Here is a 17,302-nt window from a genome sequence, read left to right on the forward strand (position 1 = left end):
GTGCGTGTGGATACATGATGGTAGACTAGAACGTAGCCAATGCAGATGTTAGCTGTGGGTTCCCATGGTAATCTCACTGCATCTCTCTGCCATTCACTCATTTTTGTCAGCCCTTAATATTGAAGGAGAATTTCCAGTGATCGATGCGTCTTTTTTTTCCCCTTTTATCTTGGGGGAGGAAATCTTACTCTGCTGTTAAATAGTTGATGAATTGTCTGCAGAGACCCAGTACTTAAAATACATGGGTCATCATCACAATGGACACTCATACAGTAATCTTGGCAAATAATAGGCTGATGGATAAACGTTTCCTAGCACATCATTTTAAGTAAGTGCTTCTGACTGAGCATCTTGTTATGCATCATTGTAATGAAATTCCCAGTCAGTGTTGTCATGGAAACATTGGCAAGTGCAGATACAGCATGTGTTCATCCATGACTTGTGATAAATGGTGCAAAGCAAGTCAAAGAAGACATATCTGGGTTAATATTATTCAATGATTTACTGACAAATTTTCTGTTAAAATTTCAATGATAAAATGAATATGAAAATAATTAGAGCATGAATAGATTCAAGAATGAAATTAAAAGCAGGTGTGGATTTATTTTCTTTGGAAATGCCCTTTCCCCGTTATTTTCACTGAGAAAGGCTGCATGTCATGTTTTCCTTTTTAAATTTTGCACGTCGTGATTTCTTTTTTTCAGAAATTAATCATTAAAATCCTGTTTTCACACATGCTTAATGGTAAAAATAGCAGTGGTTGAGCACAACATAGGACTAATATAAAGTAATGAGTCCAGAGTTGACAAATTGTATCTCTGCTGTATTAGACCTACACGGGTTTTTAATAAATTTTGATTCATATCTTCGACTGAAGACAATCTGGCTACGCCTGATATGTAAATAGTAAAATAACTCCAGCAACCATTGTGGGAAAGGTAATAATTTTTCATGAATACAACCTTTATGTTCAGGCTTTTTCACTGTCTATGAGTGTTTTTTAGGTGTCGGCCACTTGGCAAACATCTTGTTTCTACAGTGAAATAAAACTCTATTGGAAAGAGCTCTGTAAAATGTTACCATCAGTGATGGTCCCCAGAGGATGAACCTTACCAATATCTCACTCTGGTTTTTATTGAAATTTGTCAAGCTATTGGTGGAATTGCCATTACATTCCCGCAAAACAGAAATATGTATAGACTCTTCCCTTGACATCATCATGTTAAAATAAAATTGACCTAGAACTTTCTATTTTTTAATCTCCTACCTGCAAACCAGCCTCATGAAAAATGCTGCAAACTACAGAAGTGAATAAGGGGAGAAAATGCGACAAAACCTTGATGGAGTGACACAAACTTAAAGATTGTGTTAACGATTGCACTTAGTTGGAGATTATGTATCGGAATTTCAGGAGCAGGACCACGCCTCCAAACACTCGTTCTGGTTGTCATCTATATAGGTTCCCCCAGTTCTGCAAGCTGTTCATTCTCGTTTACGTGCCCCACCCTCCTTGCTCTCAATTCTTTAACTTCTTCACTTCTATTTAGTGCATGGAGATCTGCCAGGCCCGGGAGCCGTTGCTAGTCCCCTTCGAGGCCTTCCCCAAACCGCAGCTCAATTCATGTCAAAGCATTCATTTTTACCTACTAAAACGCTGTCAAACCTAAAATGAGGACATGGGCCCAGCTATTGAAATAAAGAAGTGGAGAATTTATTGTATCATAATACTTTCTCAAGTCCATAAATGTTAGCAATGTGGCTAATAGGCTAATGTAGGATGGTTACCATGTTGTAAAGCATTTCTTTTCATGATCAATCATTTACGCATTAGAGTCAAGCGTCAGCATGCATGAAGATTCCAGTATCAAAACTGTCTGATGCTAAACTGGCCTGTAGAAGGTACTGACGGACTATTGTCATCACACATCTGACCTCCATCATAATGATGTCAGTCCCATCTACCTGGGGACTCTGCCGGCCTGCCTGCCAAACCTCTCAGAGACTGACCCACTTTCAGAAAGGGAAAGTGCAGTCATCAGTCTTCAGAAAGGGGATAAGCTAAGTGGGTGCAGTCACATCCAGTGTTCTTTTATAAAAAAAAAACAAAAAAAAACTGGCGTGCACTCATGCTCAAACCAATGCTTGCCCACTCATTTAATCTAGCATCCCTACACTGATATGAGGATTACAGCATCTGATGATTCAGATGCCTTATGAACCGAGGAGTCATGGTTATGCAATGTCAACATAGCATTTCTCCTTACAGCTAGAGCGGAAATGGACCCATTGTAGCAAAGATGTAAGTGTTAGCTCATGTAGATTTAATCAGCTTTTTGCTTTAATTTTCACTGAATGTGATGGGTATTATGCAATCACTAAAGGCTTATGTGAGCAGACTCAGAGCTGCACTGACCCAGTTTTTACTGGTGTGAGGGTAGGTTTAACAGCTTCTGAGAGATCCCAGTAAAGTGGATCTAATGCACTCCACAGTCAGAACCACAACCCAGGGGACATCTGTAGACAGGTCGAGAAAGCTTTTACGTAAGATGAACCATCACGAGAGCATGTTGCTTGCTGGAACTTGGGTTCTGATGAGATACCCCACCCCCGTTTATTTATGGGAAGAAAAAAAAAAAACCTCCCATTGTTTTTGTCTCAAACAGGACCCTTACACAAGTCAAACTTGGAAAAAGATTTCCATGAATTTTAATAAACCCAAAAGCAAATGTAAAAAAAACAAATAAACAAAACACTACAACATAGCCAGAATTATCATGCTTTAATAATAAAGATGCAAGGACATTGATGTTACTACCAGTATTGCACATTGCTCAGGCACATTACAAGTGTCAGTTGCTTTGAAGCATTAGCTTCTATGAACAATACACAGGCAGTACCAAGTAAAGCTCTACACCCAGAATGAGGGGAGGAAAAAGAAAAAAAAATAAAAATTCACAAAACGGTGAACTTACATTAAAGCTTTGGCTGAAGGTTTAAGGTTACTTTATGAAGAAAGGAAACATTCCAGAACCCACCACCCATCAAACAGAAAGCAGCAGTCAGTCTTTCACCTCCTGAAAATCTCTTAACACAAAGAACTTTTGCTTTAAACAGCTAGGGACACCACAGGACTATGATAACACACAACCATCTACCCAGATGATCTGCTTATACATGTAAATCATAAATAAATACATAAATAAACTTTGTTATAAATAATCCCTTCCATGTCACCTCTTGGTAACTACAGTGCAAAAAAATAACAGTGCTCAAACCAAAATGACTGCATTGATATCAAGTGTTCAACGATGTCACAAATACTCTTGGAAAGATGCTTAAGTGCTTTAGTTCAAGGTCAGGGGTTTTGCATGCGGATTGGAAGCCATTACGCATCAGGCCTATGAGTGATGTGACGAAGAGAGTGCAATCCCATGATGCAGCAGCCCCTAATCAGGGCAGCAATGTTGTACACCGGAGTGCTTCCGTCCAAGCCATGCCGTGAGTACAGCCAAGCCACTGTAGGCAATACTGGTGCCGCTACTGCCACCAGATCCACGAGGAAGCTGTTGCTCCAGTAACGCTTGCCAACCACATCCAGTCCTGATGACAGATGAGAATCCTCCTCGCCGACAGTAAAGTCCAGCTCCTCCATGAATCGTCTGTTCTCGGAAGGCTCTGAGCAACATGTGCCGGAATCGGCGGAGGTGTCGGGGCTCTCTGTAAATGTGCTGGGTTGGGAAGGTGTTGAGTCAGGCTGTTTGGTGGTGGTGCAAATGGAGCCAGGTAGGTTTGGGAACCCTAGAAGACTAACTGGGGCTGATAGAGCTGCATCTCCTGCTGCAACCCCATGGAACTTTAGAAGCTGAAAGAGCAGAGCCTGCAGGTCTGGAGGCATGGGCATGATGTCGGCCTGGACTTCTTTGTCCTCATGTGGAAGTGTGCCTGAGGTGGCAACCATATCTGGTAGAGTGGGCTGGGTTCCAGTGGATGAATCGGTTGACTGTCTCTCTCCTGACAACGCAGACACTCTGGGCCCAGACTCTGCACTGGCCCTCAGCTTGCTGCTACAGTCCTGACTGAAGTCCATTGCAGTGGACATGAAGACCTTCTCCAAAATGTCCGCTCTGTTCGCCATCTCATCATTTGCCAGCAGCCCGCTGTCTGCCATTGCCTCTGCTCCTTGGTATCCCAGCTCCATTGCACCTTCCTCATCCACCACCATCTTCTTCCCGCTGCCATCAGAGCTGTCGTACATAAAGTCCAGGGTGTTTTCATCTTGGAGGTTGGCACCACTCTGGGCGAGCTCCATGCTTTGCAGCAGGGACTCCAACTTCCTGTTTTGGATGTTGATGTCAATGAAGTATTTCTGAATTCCTTTATCTTTTTCCATCAGACTGCTCTTCATGGTTTCCACCACCTGACGCAGCTGCTTGATCTCTTTGCGTGCTTCTTTGAGGGACAGCTGAGCCTCCACCCGGTGGCACTCCTCTTCAATCCAGTCCTCCCTCATTCTGCTAAGCTGGGCTTTAAGCTCCTCAATCTCTGTCTCTCTAATAAAGAGGGAGGAAAACATCCAAGTAACTTAAAGGAACAGTTTTTGAATACACACTTGTGAACTTTACCATGTAATTTGTAAAGTTTGGGGGAAAAAAAAAGCCACTTATATGCCAAGTCTGAAGCTATACATAGTTTAGCTAAAGACTGGATGTTCTGGGGGATGGCTGTGACAACCCACTGTGTGTGGGTTTAGGTGGCTAGACATTTACTGTTAGAAGAGAGAAATACACCATATGGACAGAAGTCTTAGGCCACTTACAAATGCCGGGAGTTTTTTTTTTTTTTTTTAAACAAAAAACAAAACAAAAACACTGCACTTATTGAGTTTGTAACTTTGTGTTTTCTGCCACTTTAATACAAATGTCTGTGAAGGTTCATGGCCTGAATTCAAAGGGGGGAGTGAATAACTATTCAGTTTGAAATGTATGAAAATATGTACAGTTACACATTTATGTAAAAAAAAAAAAAAACGTAATCAAATAGGAGGTCATTAGTTTGCAATATTACTCTGACCTAAAATTACTGCTCATGTCTTGAATTTTGTGTCGAAGTGGCAGGTGGGCCACACATGGGCCTTAACACTTGACATATGACTGGGTAGCATTATCAATTTAAAGCCAACAACCTGTGTTGTTTATGGTTTTTGAATAAAATTTAAGAAACTTTTGTCTTGTATTTTGATTAGAGTGAAAATTTAAAATTGAGTGGGCACCATGGGATTCCTGGGTTTTTAAGTGGGCCACCTACAAATGGCTGGTGTAACCTAGCTACCACACTTTTAATAATGGATTGCATTTATATAGCGCTTTTCAAGGCACCCAAAGCGCTTTACAATTCCACTATTCATTCACTCTCACATTCACACACTGGTGGAGGCAAGCTACAGTTGTAGCCACAGCTGCCCTGGGGCAGACTGACAGAAGCGAGGCTGCCATATCGAAGCGAGGCGCCATCGGCCCCACTGGCCAACACCAGTAGGCCAGAGGAGACAAGTGTCTTGCCCAAGGACACAACGATCGAACCGGCAACCTTTCGGTTACAGATGAGCTTCCCAACCCCCTGAGCCACGGTCGCCCCATCTATTAATCCATCTAGCCCCAGCAATGCCATTCCTGTTGATTTCTTACTATGCCTCCTTTTTGTCTTAGTACACATTCAAAGAAATTGTAGTAAAGTAAAATAAATAACTCAAATTTTCACCCAAAATAAAAATGGCATATTTTGCCATTTGCCCAGATGCTCCTGTTTGAGTCTTCATGCTAAACCACAGTCCCATATTTAATGAATGACAAGGACATTATTTAATCCATCACTGTTAAGCGCAGCATACGAATAAAGAAACACTTTAAAAATATGCTTTGCTATGCGCAGTCTCATGCAACACTCCTTTTCCAGGGGGTTTAGACTTCACAAGATGTTACTGAGGAGCAGAACTGCAGCATGCAAGCATTACATCAGCACAGCAGTACATTTTTGCTGTCATCCTGTCTTAAAACTGAACAGCTGGACATGAGGCTGCCAACCTGTCATGGACTCTGTTCTCAGACTCCAGCAGTTTGGTCTTCAGGTGTCTGATGGCCACTTCCTTCTGCTGCAGAGGGGTGAGGTACTGCTCAGGGTTCGGAGGCCTGATTCCGTGGTTGTCACCACATGAATGGTAGCAGCCCAGACCTGCCCTTCTGTTGGGCAGACAAAGAGAGGGAGAAAGGGAAATGAGGTTGCCGGTGGATGTTTACACCTCGGAAAGTGATTATCTGTCATTCATCAAGCAGACATTTTTAAACAGCTGCAGAAAACAAACCAATTTAAAACTTCAGCTAAATTCTCCCCACAGAATGTAATTAGTCGGATTCAGAGTGCTGTCAGGGCAGATGCTCCCTGAAGCCTGGAATTACTGTCTGACACAGGATTACTGACATGCAGGCAACAGACTTAAAATCCTAAAATGCTGAATACAAGCAGCGTTAGCTAGCAAAGAAATCACCTTAGTGGAAAAAGCCTTGGCAAATGTCCCCTACATGTCCTCAAATAGGTGTGTCATCATGCTCAGAGAAAACTAATAAAAGGATTCCTGTCACCCCCCCAAAAAAGCTAGCGGATTTGGATGATATGCAAAGCAGCATTTAAGACGCTCTCTTTCACCAGCACGATATCCTAGCAACCTGGGTTACTCTAGGCTTTGATGCAAATATGCTGCATCCCTGCCAGAAATAGATACAGCCCTGGAGAAAGCAGCATGTGAGGGGGAAGCAATGTCACATGACACTTAGCCAGGCAGAGGAATGCTGACAAACCGCACGTCTTGGAGTGACAGGACTGGAGGATTATGATGCACTTATGGAAGCTGTGAGCATGGAAAACAGGGCAGATTCTGTGTCTGCACAGAAACTAAAAGGGTTGAGTGTATTGTTTGGACTGCTCCTGAGAGTGGATTTTTAAAGTGAAGGCTTATGCAGGGCTGAGATGCAAACTAGCGGAGCCTTTCAAATAATCTGCTGCCTTAAGCACCATGTTAGAAATTCAGTTTTAGCAATATTTAAGACTCAGGCAACTGTATTCTGTTGTATGAAAAATTTTATGACCCTGTTCTCTTTGCCAAAGCAAACTGCTTTCGCTCTAGTTGCAGATGAGACCCAGTCAGAAAGGTCACTGTCTGGGTACCATATTCAGACATTTGCTATATTAAATCCCCATTAATCCCAGCTACAGCCACATCATGACCAATATAATCCTAGCCAGCTGCAAGAGAGGAAATGATAACTGTCTGAGCCTAATCCAGCCACCCACTCACTAGTGGTCACTGCACATGGCCCGAGCCACAGCCTAAACCTCTACAGTCTCCAAAATGTACCTGCTTCTCTTACAAAAAAGGTTACACTTCAAACACATTTAACAGGAAATAAAGAGAAAACGGCAAATAAGCATGAAATCTATATTTATTACCTAGAAGTGGGGCTGGAGGTGCAGCTGCTGCTGTTGGTTGAGGAGGCAGCTCTTGGAGGAGTTCGGTAGGGAGCGTAGAGTTCTGCATCTCTGTTGGCTGCTGGGTTCCCGGCTGGTTTGAACACCGGAAGTGGCCTGATGTGAGTGCTGCGACTTAAGATGAAAGAAAAAAATTAAAATTAATGAGAACAAATAAATATGGGTGTTCATTAATTTTTTTTTTTTTAAGTGTGTATATGCACACTGCAGTCTTGCTGGATAATGCATGTCTTGAAAACTTAAGTTCAAATCTGTTAGTGATTTATGATGCACATATTAAACCTCATACCTGCGTGAAGGAGCTTTCTTTCCAACTGAATTGGAACTGAGAACCTCCCTGGTCTTTAGGCTGCCTGTGCTGCTGGAAGAGCTGAAGTCTGCCTCACTACCTGAAGGAAGGAAAAAAAGCACAATGTCCCAACAGGATAAAACAAACTGTTGAACAGTCATCTTTAGTGATGCAGAAACACTGACTGATTCCTGCAAGTGTAAAAATGTGGGTTCTACAAAATTATGTCTCCTTTTTTTGGCCGCTCCCTGTAGAGGTCAGCACAGCAGATCATCCGCTTCCATCTCAGCTTATCCCTTGCATCTTCCTGTCACACCAACCCTCTCCATGTCCACCGGGCTGCTGCATCTTCGACACCCTCTGTCCAATATATCCACTATCCCCCCTCTACGTATGCCCAAACTATCTCAGCCTTGTCTCTCTTTCTTTGTCTCCAAACTGCATGACCCAAGCTGCCCCTCTGACATACTCCTTTCTAATCTTATCCATTCTGGTCACCCCCACTGAGAAAATCTTAACATGTCCAGCTCTGCAATCCATACATAATAGTAAGTCTCATTACAATCTGGTAAACCTTCCCTTTCACTGTTGCTGCATGATTCTGTCACATATTATCCCAAACACTCATCTCCACCCACACTCTTCTTCACCTCTCCTGTGCACCATCCATTGCTTTGGCTCGTTGACCCCAGGTATTTAACTTCATCCACCTTTACTCCCTCTGCTCCTTGCATCTTGGCCGTTTCACCCACCTCCCTCTCATTCACACGCATGTAGTCCGTCTTTCTTCTACTGACTTTTATTCCTTTTTTCTCCAGACTCTCTTCAAACCTGCTCCCTACTCTCACTACGTGGCACAGTGTTGTCTCCAATCATCAGAGTCCACGGAGACTCCTGCCTGACCTCATCTGTCAACCCATCCCTCACCAGTGCAAACAAGAAGGGGCTCAGAGCCAAATCCTGACTCAATCCCATCCTTGCCTTGAACTCATCTGTCACTCCTACGACACAACTCACCACTGTCTCTGTCTTCTTACATATTTTTCTGCCACTCCTGACTTCCTCATGCAGTCACACAGTTCCTCTCTTGGTACACCATTATATACTTCCTCTGGATCCACAAAGACGCAGTGCAACTTTTGATCACCGCTATACTTCTCCAGCAACACTCTGGGTTCTACATAATTTAATGAGGGTCAATATAAAAATTAAAAAAAGAATCCTACTTAAAATTCCTGCTAAAAGAAGCCAAAAGTTACCAGCTAGACATATAGCTCCTGCCTTTAAACCACAGCCCAAGTTAATTTGAGTTTAATGCATGAGAGCAATTCATTTTCCCAACGTGCCACATTAGAAACCGAAACCGCTTTAGATTGAGTTTTGTTGTGCATTAGAAAACCATTTTCTTTTTTAAAAAAAAATCACAAACAATCCTTCATTCAGCAACCACTGCAGGATTATGGTGTTTATATCTCTAAACAGGATTTCCAATAAGATTTATGAGCAATCTATACTAATGCTTAGCCAAAAATGAACCATATCATCATAAATATCACTGGAACGTCACAATTAGCCAATGCTATCCAGCCTTATGCAATCTCTCTCTGCTGTTGTCCTGTTGCAGCAGGACAAAGGCTTGAGGCCTGGGCACAGAGATGTAAGCAGAACAAAAGCAGGTCATCATTTTAGAGTTTCAGTGATTCAAAACTGAAATCAGAGTCATACCTGAGTAGTGTCTTTTTCCATTAAACAAAACCATATTACTGTTTCCAGTGACAACAGCAATTAAAACTGCTCAAATCTCAGTGATCCTCCACCACTTTGTGAGTCAACTAAGAGTCTGTGCACCTTCAGTGAGCTGACCTCCTGCTAATCAGCCTAATTGGTTAAGCTCCCAAACATTTCTCCCCACCAATCAGTGCCCCTTGTTCAGTCTGATTATTAATCAAGCATTTCCCCCCTTTGCCTCAGATTATAAGAGAAAAAAATTAATTTTCTGATTAAAAAAAATGCACAGATACACAAATGGCTCTTCTCCCATTCACAATTTTCTTTTTAGTAAGCAGCTGCATCCCAGAGTGGGAAATTGTTATGTGATAACCATGCTGCACTACAGAAGTCTGTGAGTAGAAACAAAACAAAACTCATGAGTGGTAACAGAATCAAACCTTAGGATCAGATGATAATACAGCAGGGCTAAGCTGAAGATTTTGAGATTTCTTGCTTTATCTGAAATTTTGTTTTTGTATTTTTCTCAGTACTCTTTTTTTGTACCTCTGGCTTTCATGGCCGACCTCAGCTCCCTCTTGTGCCTCGGCGCGCTCCGTGCTTCACCGCTCCACTCGGCCATCACCCTCACCCTCTTCACTTTGGTCTTGCGCTCTGGGAGTATCGGCGATCCGTGGGCACTCTGCTCTGAGCCTGACGGGGTTTTGGAGGGGGACACAGACTGACTAGTGGGGCAGCCGGTGTCATCTATTGTAGACAGGCACACAGACAGTAATAGCCAAGAATGGGCAGCGCAGGGCAGGCAGTCAATCGCAACCTAAGTTTGCTCTCTGGCAGATAGCACAACAGCTTTTACAATGGCTCATCACCACCAGAAAGTAGCTGTCAAGTAGTTTCTGTGGTCACACACATTCACTCTTTGCATTTTTTGCTCTGTTTCTTAATAGAGGCTAGTTTGGGAGAAAACCAAATAAAGATGCTATTTCTTTTTGAGCGTGCATAACCTTTGCTTAAATTTTTAAAAATGTTTGCATTGTAGTATTGTCATAAGATTTTTCAGCTGACCACCAGTCACGTTCATTTCATATTAGGCATGTCCTGCCCTTGCCCTGGAGCTGAGCTTCTTACCAGAACAAAAACTGTTGGTGCTGATGGTCCTCTTGGAGTGCTCGGAGCTGATGTCACACTCCCTGCCCTCCTCCTCTGAGAAAGGGGAATCAGACAGAGGCGATCCCTTGTCTTTTGGTCGGAAAGGATGGAGGACCAGACGTGGGATGCGGCTGCGGGGGCTCCCTTTCTGTGGTGATTTGTTTTCCTGTTTATCAGAGCAGGAGGCACTGATGTAGTGCATGTATGATAACTATGATTTTCTTTTTTTTTTTCTCTTGAATTACCAAACGATTTAGTTCAGGTCATATTTATCATTAATTATCTTATGATAATAACTGCAAGGTTGCAGATATTTTTGTTTTATCTTTGTTTTTATGGGTAAAAAAGAGTATTTTGCATTCAGTTAAGACTCACCTCATATTCTTGGAATGGTCCCATCGTGCCTCACGCTTTCTCCTCTGATCAGTGTGAAAGAAGAAAAAAAGATAAACAGGTAAGTCACATTCCTGTGGACCATATATAGATAAGAATTTTGATGTGGAAGTCAAACTCATAATAAACAAAAGCCCTCTATCTGAACCCTGTTACACCACTGAATCCCCCCCCTCCCACACACACACACACAGACAAATGCCGTCTGGTACAGCTGGCACTAGAAGCCTGAAGGCGGACTTGGCACAACACAGGAAATAAATAAAAAAAAAAGCTAAAAATAAACAGTGGGCTACCTTTTCATATCAGGATCAGTCGGCCTATAAACAATCAAATGAAGCCAAGGAATTACAGAGAAAATCCAAATGAAAGGAGATTATGTAAAAATAATTATGAGTCTACATCTATGTAAGACTCTTAATAGTTGCAGAGCTTCATTGTACAAGCATGCTGATGTTAACGTACAGAGGTTTGGCATTTCTCTTTACTGTCTTAGCATGCTGAAGTTTGCCAATGAGCAATAAAGACATGAAGAGCATGGGCTGAAATGTCTTTACCTTTGCAGGAAAACTATTACATAATGATGCTAATCAAAAGTTCAGAAAATCTAAGTTTTAACCCTAACCCTGGACAAAAAACCAAACAAAAAACATATGGCAGAAATGAATTTTAAATCAATTAAAGGAACACTGTGTGAGATTTAATGGCATCACATTGTAAAATGGAACAAAATTAATCCTTTCATTTCCAAGCATGATGGAGAGCTCATAAGCGTGTTGATTCAGTCTAAATGTGAAATGTCCTTTCTAGAAACCATATTCGGTTTGCTTGTTCTGCTCAGCAGCATGGCAGAATTATTATAAGATGTGCTGCCTATAAAGGGCTCGTTCTAAACGTACTTACATCTGTAGTTGGACGTGATAATACCTCTAAATTCTACACACTGGACCTTTAACTCAGTTTGCTTGTGGTTTTGGAACAGTTCGGTCTTTGTGCAGATGCAGATACAAAGAGCAATCTCTTCATGTTCAGCTTATTCATCAAAGTTATCCCAGATTAAAATGATAGATATAAAGCACAGTAATACAGTAGATGAGGCCATGCTAACTCTGCTTATCAGCTGTCTGTGCAAAAAGTGAAGGGCTGCCTGCCAAATGCCACAAAGTGCTTCAATCAATGAAATCTAATGGATGCTGGAGCGATGCTGTAGCTTCTTTTTCTATAAAAGGGTTTGAAATAGAAGCCAAAGCAGAGGGAACTCTGGTCTAACGCTGAACTTTTTTTTGTACATGCACATTTAAACAAGAGAGAAGCATTTTTTATTGATGCTCCATAGCTAAATAATGCAGATCTTCTCTCACGCTTGAATAAACTTTACAAAATTACTTTAGTTCCTCTTGCCTGTTGATTGCCTCTCAGCACCCTCGAGTAAGGGGGTCAGTTACATAAGTACATACAGATTCTTTTTTGGGGGTGGCATTGGGAATTATGTCATTGACCCCAGGGCCTGTGTGCTGCTGTCGCATCCTTTGGCTCTGATCTCACCTTCCCCCCTCCTACATTAAAAAGAAAAGTACTTCGATCACCTGCCTTTGCAAAACTAAGGACCCAATACGACCTATTATCCATTAATGAGTAGCCCAGAAGTGTGCAAAATCCTCCTTTCCAACCCACAAAGGACCAAACTGAACTGCAAAATTAGAACACAGAGTCTCAGGACTCAAACTCCACTTTCATCTTCTTCAAAAATAGACTGACGTGTTCTGAATTGTACTGCACCACTTTATCTTACACTTTTATTCTTTTGGTTTTCAGGCATCCACAATTTCATCCTTCGCTGTAGTAATACACAAAAGCCCGGTGCAATAGCATGGCAGAATCAGATTATAGGCACCAAGCAGGGCCGGGCGACTGCTGCCGTGCCCTAGCAACAGTCATAGCAACTGAAGGGGATAAGCTGTGCGAAAGAGTCGAGCTAGAAGGAACCAGTTATGTATGAATGTGCACAGAGTGAAGGCTTCTGCTGCTCATCCTACTCAGCCCTTCGCTGATGAAATATCTGGAAGTGTTGAAGGGGAGGTACCATTCAGCTGCTCGATGCTTTCCTCAGACTGAATGAACATTGTGTACTCTAGCCAGCGTGTTTACGGAGCATCGTGCCACTGATTTGATGAGATCAATGAATATTTATATTTTTATATTTTTAATGGATTTTCTTTTAACTGTGGCTCTCATTAATGGGTTTTAAAGGTAAAACAAACAACTAAAAGACAAACCTGGATGTGGATAAACTGAAACAAGAGCTGAGCAGAGAAGATGAGATGTGTGATTTTTCAATCAAAAAGGGTGTGGTCAAGAGGAAATGTGGATGGTGGTGTCAGCCTGTCTGACAGTTTTGGTGCTGACTGAAATGTGGTGTCTAAACAACTATTAGGAAGCACCGCTACCAGGATGACAAATTTTGGAGGTGATGCCACCGAATGGACTGACGTTATGCAAAGCAAAGGCATCCATGGTTCCCTGACTCGACATGACTTTATTGATCTTTTGACTTCCTTTCTAGTATCTCTCAGAGGCTGAGGTTTTCAGTTTTGAATGTAGTGTCTTAATAACAATTGGCTGGAAAAAGAGTGGTCTCAGTGGATTCTGACAGTCTGCTGATGATGCTGGGTGTTTTAGCTTTACGATTGGCTATAATGACTTTCATTGTAAATATATAGCTCCTGTCAAACGTCTCAGTCAGAATAAGCCTATGCACTGAAACTACCTGGTTAAATGAACTAAAGAGATTTGCTGGTTCCTTTTTTCTACTTAGCTTTGCTTGAGGTTGTTTTTATTTGAACTGTACGCACCTTGGTTTTGTAGTATTGTGTTACATTGTGTTGACACTGATTCCTGCCCATCCATCTGTGGTATACCCATATTTGATGATTTGACTGCGGCCAAGTCTTTCCACTCGCACCCATACATTCGATCCTTTACTTGTCTCTAGACAAAGTTGATTGGCTACCTGCTGAGTAAGAGGCTAAGAATTGCCTAAGGTGCAAAGACTCCCTTTAAGCAACAAACAGCCAAATTGCCTGCATATATGAACAATAATCAATCCAAAAATAAATAAATAATAATTTAAAAAACTGTATTCCAAACAAACTTCATGGGAGGTTGCTGATTTAGTAAGAAGATGAACTGGGAAAGGATGTTTTATAAGAACTGTCAGTGGGATACAAGTAAACAAGTCTTTAAGCCTCCACTGGAGCTACTCCCCTCATCCAGATGGTGTTGTTTTAAAACAGCATGGAGTGGGCGTCAATAATAATTCCCTTAATCCATCCCAGAGTATGTGTTTTTTCATAATGGTGGTGACACACATGAACTAATGCGAAGCTTCTCATTCCACTTTGACATTAACGTCATAATGCAGTCGGTACATTTGCTGTGTTTATTACTGAGGCATTAAAATTGCTTGATTTCTGTGAAAACCAGCTGGTGTTGACTCTTGTTCCCCCTCCCTTTGCTGAAATAAAAAAAAGGAAAGATTCAATTGAATGATTTCAATCTCTCTGCTGAGTCACATGTCATACCTGCCACTTTTATTTTAAGCCCACCAACCCTTAAACAGACTGCATCATAAATGCATGATGTCAGTGCTTGGAAGTGACTTTCACTTTCAGCATGAAGCATTCTGAAACTAAAAGTGACTTTTGGTAAAATAGCTTCCAGCCAGTACAGAAGATGTGTTTATGCAAAAGAAAACCACAGTCAACAGAATTATTCTCCATATAGTGGCGATCATTTTCGTTTGCATGTCTTTCCAGTGCTGTCAACACACCCAAAATAAAAGAGAATTTGAGCAGCCATTTAAACCATCATTAATAAACCCTCGGACAGCGCACCATGTGTTTACATGCCTCCCTTTGTTTACCACAGCTCCCTTCAAAATCCATTTTTCCTTTTCTTTTTTTAAACCGAGTACTATAAAGCCTATTTAGATAATATCGTACCAACAAATAAAGCGGTTCTTTTCATATAACCATTTAATAGTTGCTCGATTTACATTTTTATCCTATCGCATCCAGCCGTGGGATTTTTGTTTTGTTTCATGTGGCGCCCCCGCAGTTTCTGGGAATGTTTACCTTAGGCGCTGACATGTCTCCATGATAACGATGTGCGGAGTCAGCTACAGGACGTCTCTGGCTGTAAACAACTTCAAGCATGGGGTGGACAGATTTCATCCAACATGTCATATTTATGCGCATAGGCAAAAATATCATGATTGGAGAAAAAAATCTAAAGAAGACTCGCTCCTGAACTTGTAAACAGCTCCACCCCTCCCCACCTGCTGCCATTCCTAAAATAGTTTTAAGGGAAGATTTTTAGAGGCTAACACGTATTTGATGCGACATGGTTTTCAATAAGAGGATCAAAACACAACAACACCTGCCTGGATGGTGGACGGTGACGTTAAACGGTGATGTCTCTCAGAAGGATGCGCGTCAGTTTGGGTGAAGCACAAAGGGTCGTTCCTCTGCTGGTGGTGCCAGCCTGCGCGCTGCTGTGTGGATGTTGTGCGGATGAGAGCTGAGTGCAGACTGACGACGCACGCGATTGGGCAAGAAGTGAGACCACTGACTGTGCGCGCGCAATAAAGTGCCCGCCATCCCAAGTGTGTTACATAACGAGCGGGGCGTTACTTAACCACCGAAGCCCCCCCACCGTGTAGCGATATGGACTTTGTACAGCAGTACACTGCGTGCTGTCCACGTTTTAATTTTACATACACTTTAGTCTATACATTATTCTTAGAAATGCACATGATGCAATAGTATGCTATATTATAATACCACGTCCCCCCGACACTGCAAAACTAGATTTAACAGGATTTAACATTGATCGAAACCATATCATCTAAGATTTTACATTCCCTGCACGGATTTGCGGCATTCCTTAAAACCATCCCAACGGATACAAGTTAGAACCGTTTAAATACCAGATATAAAAATGTCATCTGCTGTACACATACAGAAGGTTGTTTTTTTTTCTTTCTCGAATATGTACATGAAGGTAAACACTGTCTGCTGACTTGCTGTCGGGGCCTGTTGGCTCTCCATGGTGCTGAAACTGAGGCCGATTGAAATACGACGCTGGCGCTTTAAATGCCATTCATGCCGTAACGTTTACAGATTCTGCAAACACACACATACATAAAACAGTGTTTTTGTCACGCCGCTGACTGGCAAATGTGCTGAAATCAGAGTGACAGACATAAAAATAAAACTTTGAGCGCGGTGAAATAACTCGACTGTTGATGTTTTTGTCTTACCTCATTTATTTGGATTTTCATCAGCTAATTCCAGTCGTTTTAAAGTGGATTCTAAATGGAAACACAGCACAGTGACTAAGATGCCAGCGTGCCACCTCTAAGCAGGAGTTTGTCTTGTATCACGGAGGACCTCTGCTGGAACAAGAAGACACTGAAGCTCGGTGGGCAGTGATGCTTTATTTAAAGATGGTAAACAGAACAGCTGAGCGTATGCGCGTTTAAAATCAACTACCATTTTTGCCCTCACAGGCCTACTCCACAAAGAGCAGCTCGACATGAAACAGGAGGGAAAGTAATAGTAGCACTTTAATGTAGCTGAAGCAGTTTCAGTGTCCTAACGTTTTGTTCACCGTCCTGCTATAAATGTGATTTAAAATGATTTAAAGGGTCAAATGTTACCTTCCCCAAGCTGTTATCACTTCTGGAGACCTTTAGCTCAATATCAGGTTATAAACTTAATATATCGAAGACTCAGATTTTAACTTTTAATTATAAGTCAAATCAGGAAATTAAGTCCAAAGCTAACTTGAATTGGGATTTGGAGCAAATTAAGTATCTTGGAGTAAGTATCCCTAAAGATCTCTCAAAAATATATCATGCAAATTTGAAACCTTTGTGCTATAAAATAAATGAGGCTATTAAAAGATGGAACTTAACAATTTCAGGAGTGGGACAAAATAATTTCCAGGTTCATATGACAGGGGAAAAGATCATGAATCAAGTACCAAACTAGCTGGCTATAAAGATAAAGGGGGGTTGGGGTTCCCATGTTTGAAAGATTACTATGTTTCAGCTCAACTGAGGACCCTAGTGTGTTGGTGCAATGTAGACTACCAAGCAAGATGGAAAGAAATAGAAATAGTTGCCTCAAGAGATTTTCCAAT

At 41.8% G+C, this 17,302-nt stretch overlaps 1 protein-coding gene across 5 annotated transcripts; it reads right to left on the reverse strand.

The window, feature by feature from the left end:
• Positions 1-2,764: 2,764 nt before the first annotated feature.
• On the reverse strand, positions 2,765-16,519 carry sybu (syntabulin (syntaxin-interacting)). Of its 5 annotated transcripts, none has more exons than XM_085290868.1 (8): positions 16,419-16,519; positions 11,081-11,124; positions 10,685-10,871; positions 10,103-10,303; positions 7,829-7,928; positions 7,501-7,653; positions 6,081-6,236; positions 2,765-4,550 (listed from the first exon to the last, which is right to left on the reverse strand). In XM_085290868.1, exons 2-8 carry the CDS (start codon positions 11,102-11,104, stop codon positions 3,386-3,388), a joined length of 1,986 nt encoding a protein of 661 aa, XP_085146994.1. In that variant the 5' UTR covers positions 11,105-11,124; positions 16,419-16,519; the 3' UTR covers positions 2,765-3,385. The 5 variants fall into 5 exon arrangements, with proteins under 5 accessions (XP_085146994.1, XP_085146995.1, XP_085146992.1 ...); XM_085290869.1 differs by lacking the exon at positions 16,419-16,519 and adding an exon at positions 15,540-15,711 and having other exon boundaries at positions 10,103-10,249; XM_085290866.1 differs by lacking the exon at positions 16,419-16,519 and adding an exon at positions 15,540-15,711.
• Positions 16,520-17,302: the final 783 nt, after the last annotated feature.

Source organism: Mchenga conophoros, linkage group LG11 (assembly GCF_057382185.1).
Source record: "Mchenga conophoros isolate Kocher_MC1m ecotype Shallow Benthic linkage group LG11, M_conophoros_male_GT1.1, whole genome shotgun sequence".
Classification (NCBI taxonomy): Eukaryota; Metazoa; Chordata; class Actinopteri; order Cichliformes; family Cichlidae; genus Mchenga; species Mchenga conophoros.

Coding starts and splice junctions, on each gene's coding strand:
- sybu (XM_085290868.1), bottom strand. CDS start 11,104: ATGGGACCATTCCAAGAATATGAG. Junction 10,872..11,080: donor GACCATTCCAAGAATATGAG/GTGAGTCTTAAC, acceptor TCTGATAAACAG/GAAAACAAATCACCACAGAA. Junction 4,551..6,080: donor GAGAACAGAGTCCATGACAG/GTTGGCAGCCTC, acceptor CCTCTTTATTAG/AGAGACAGAGATTGAGGAGC.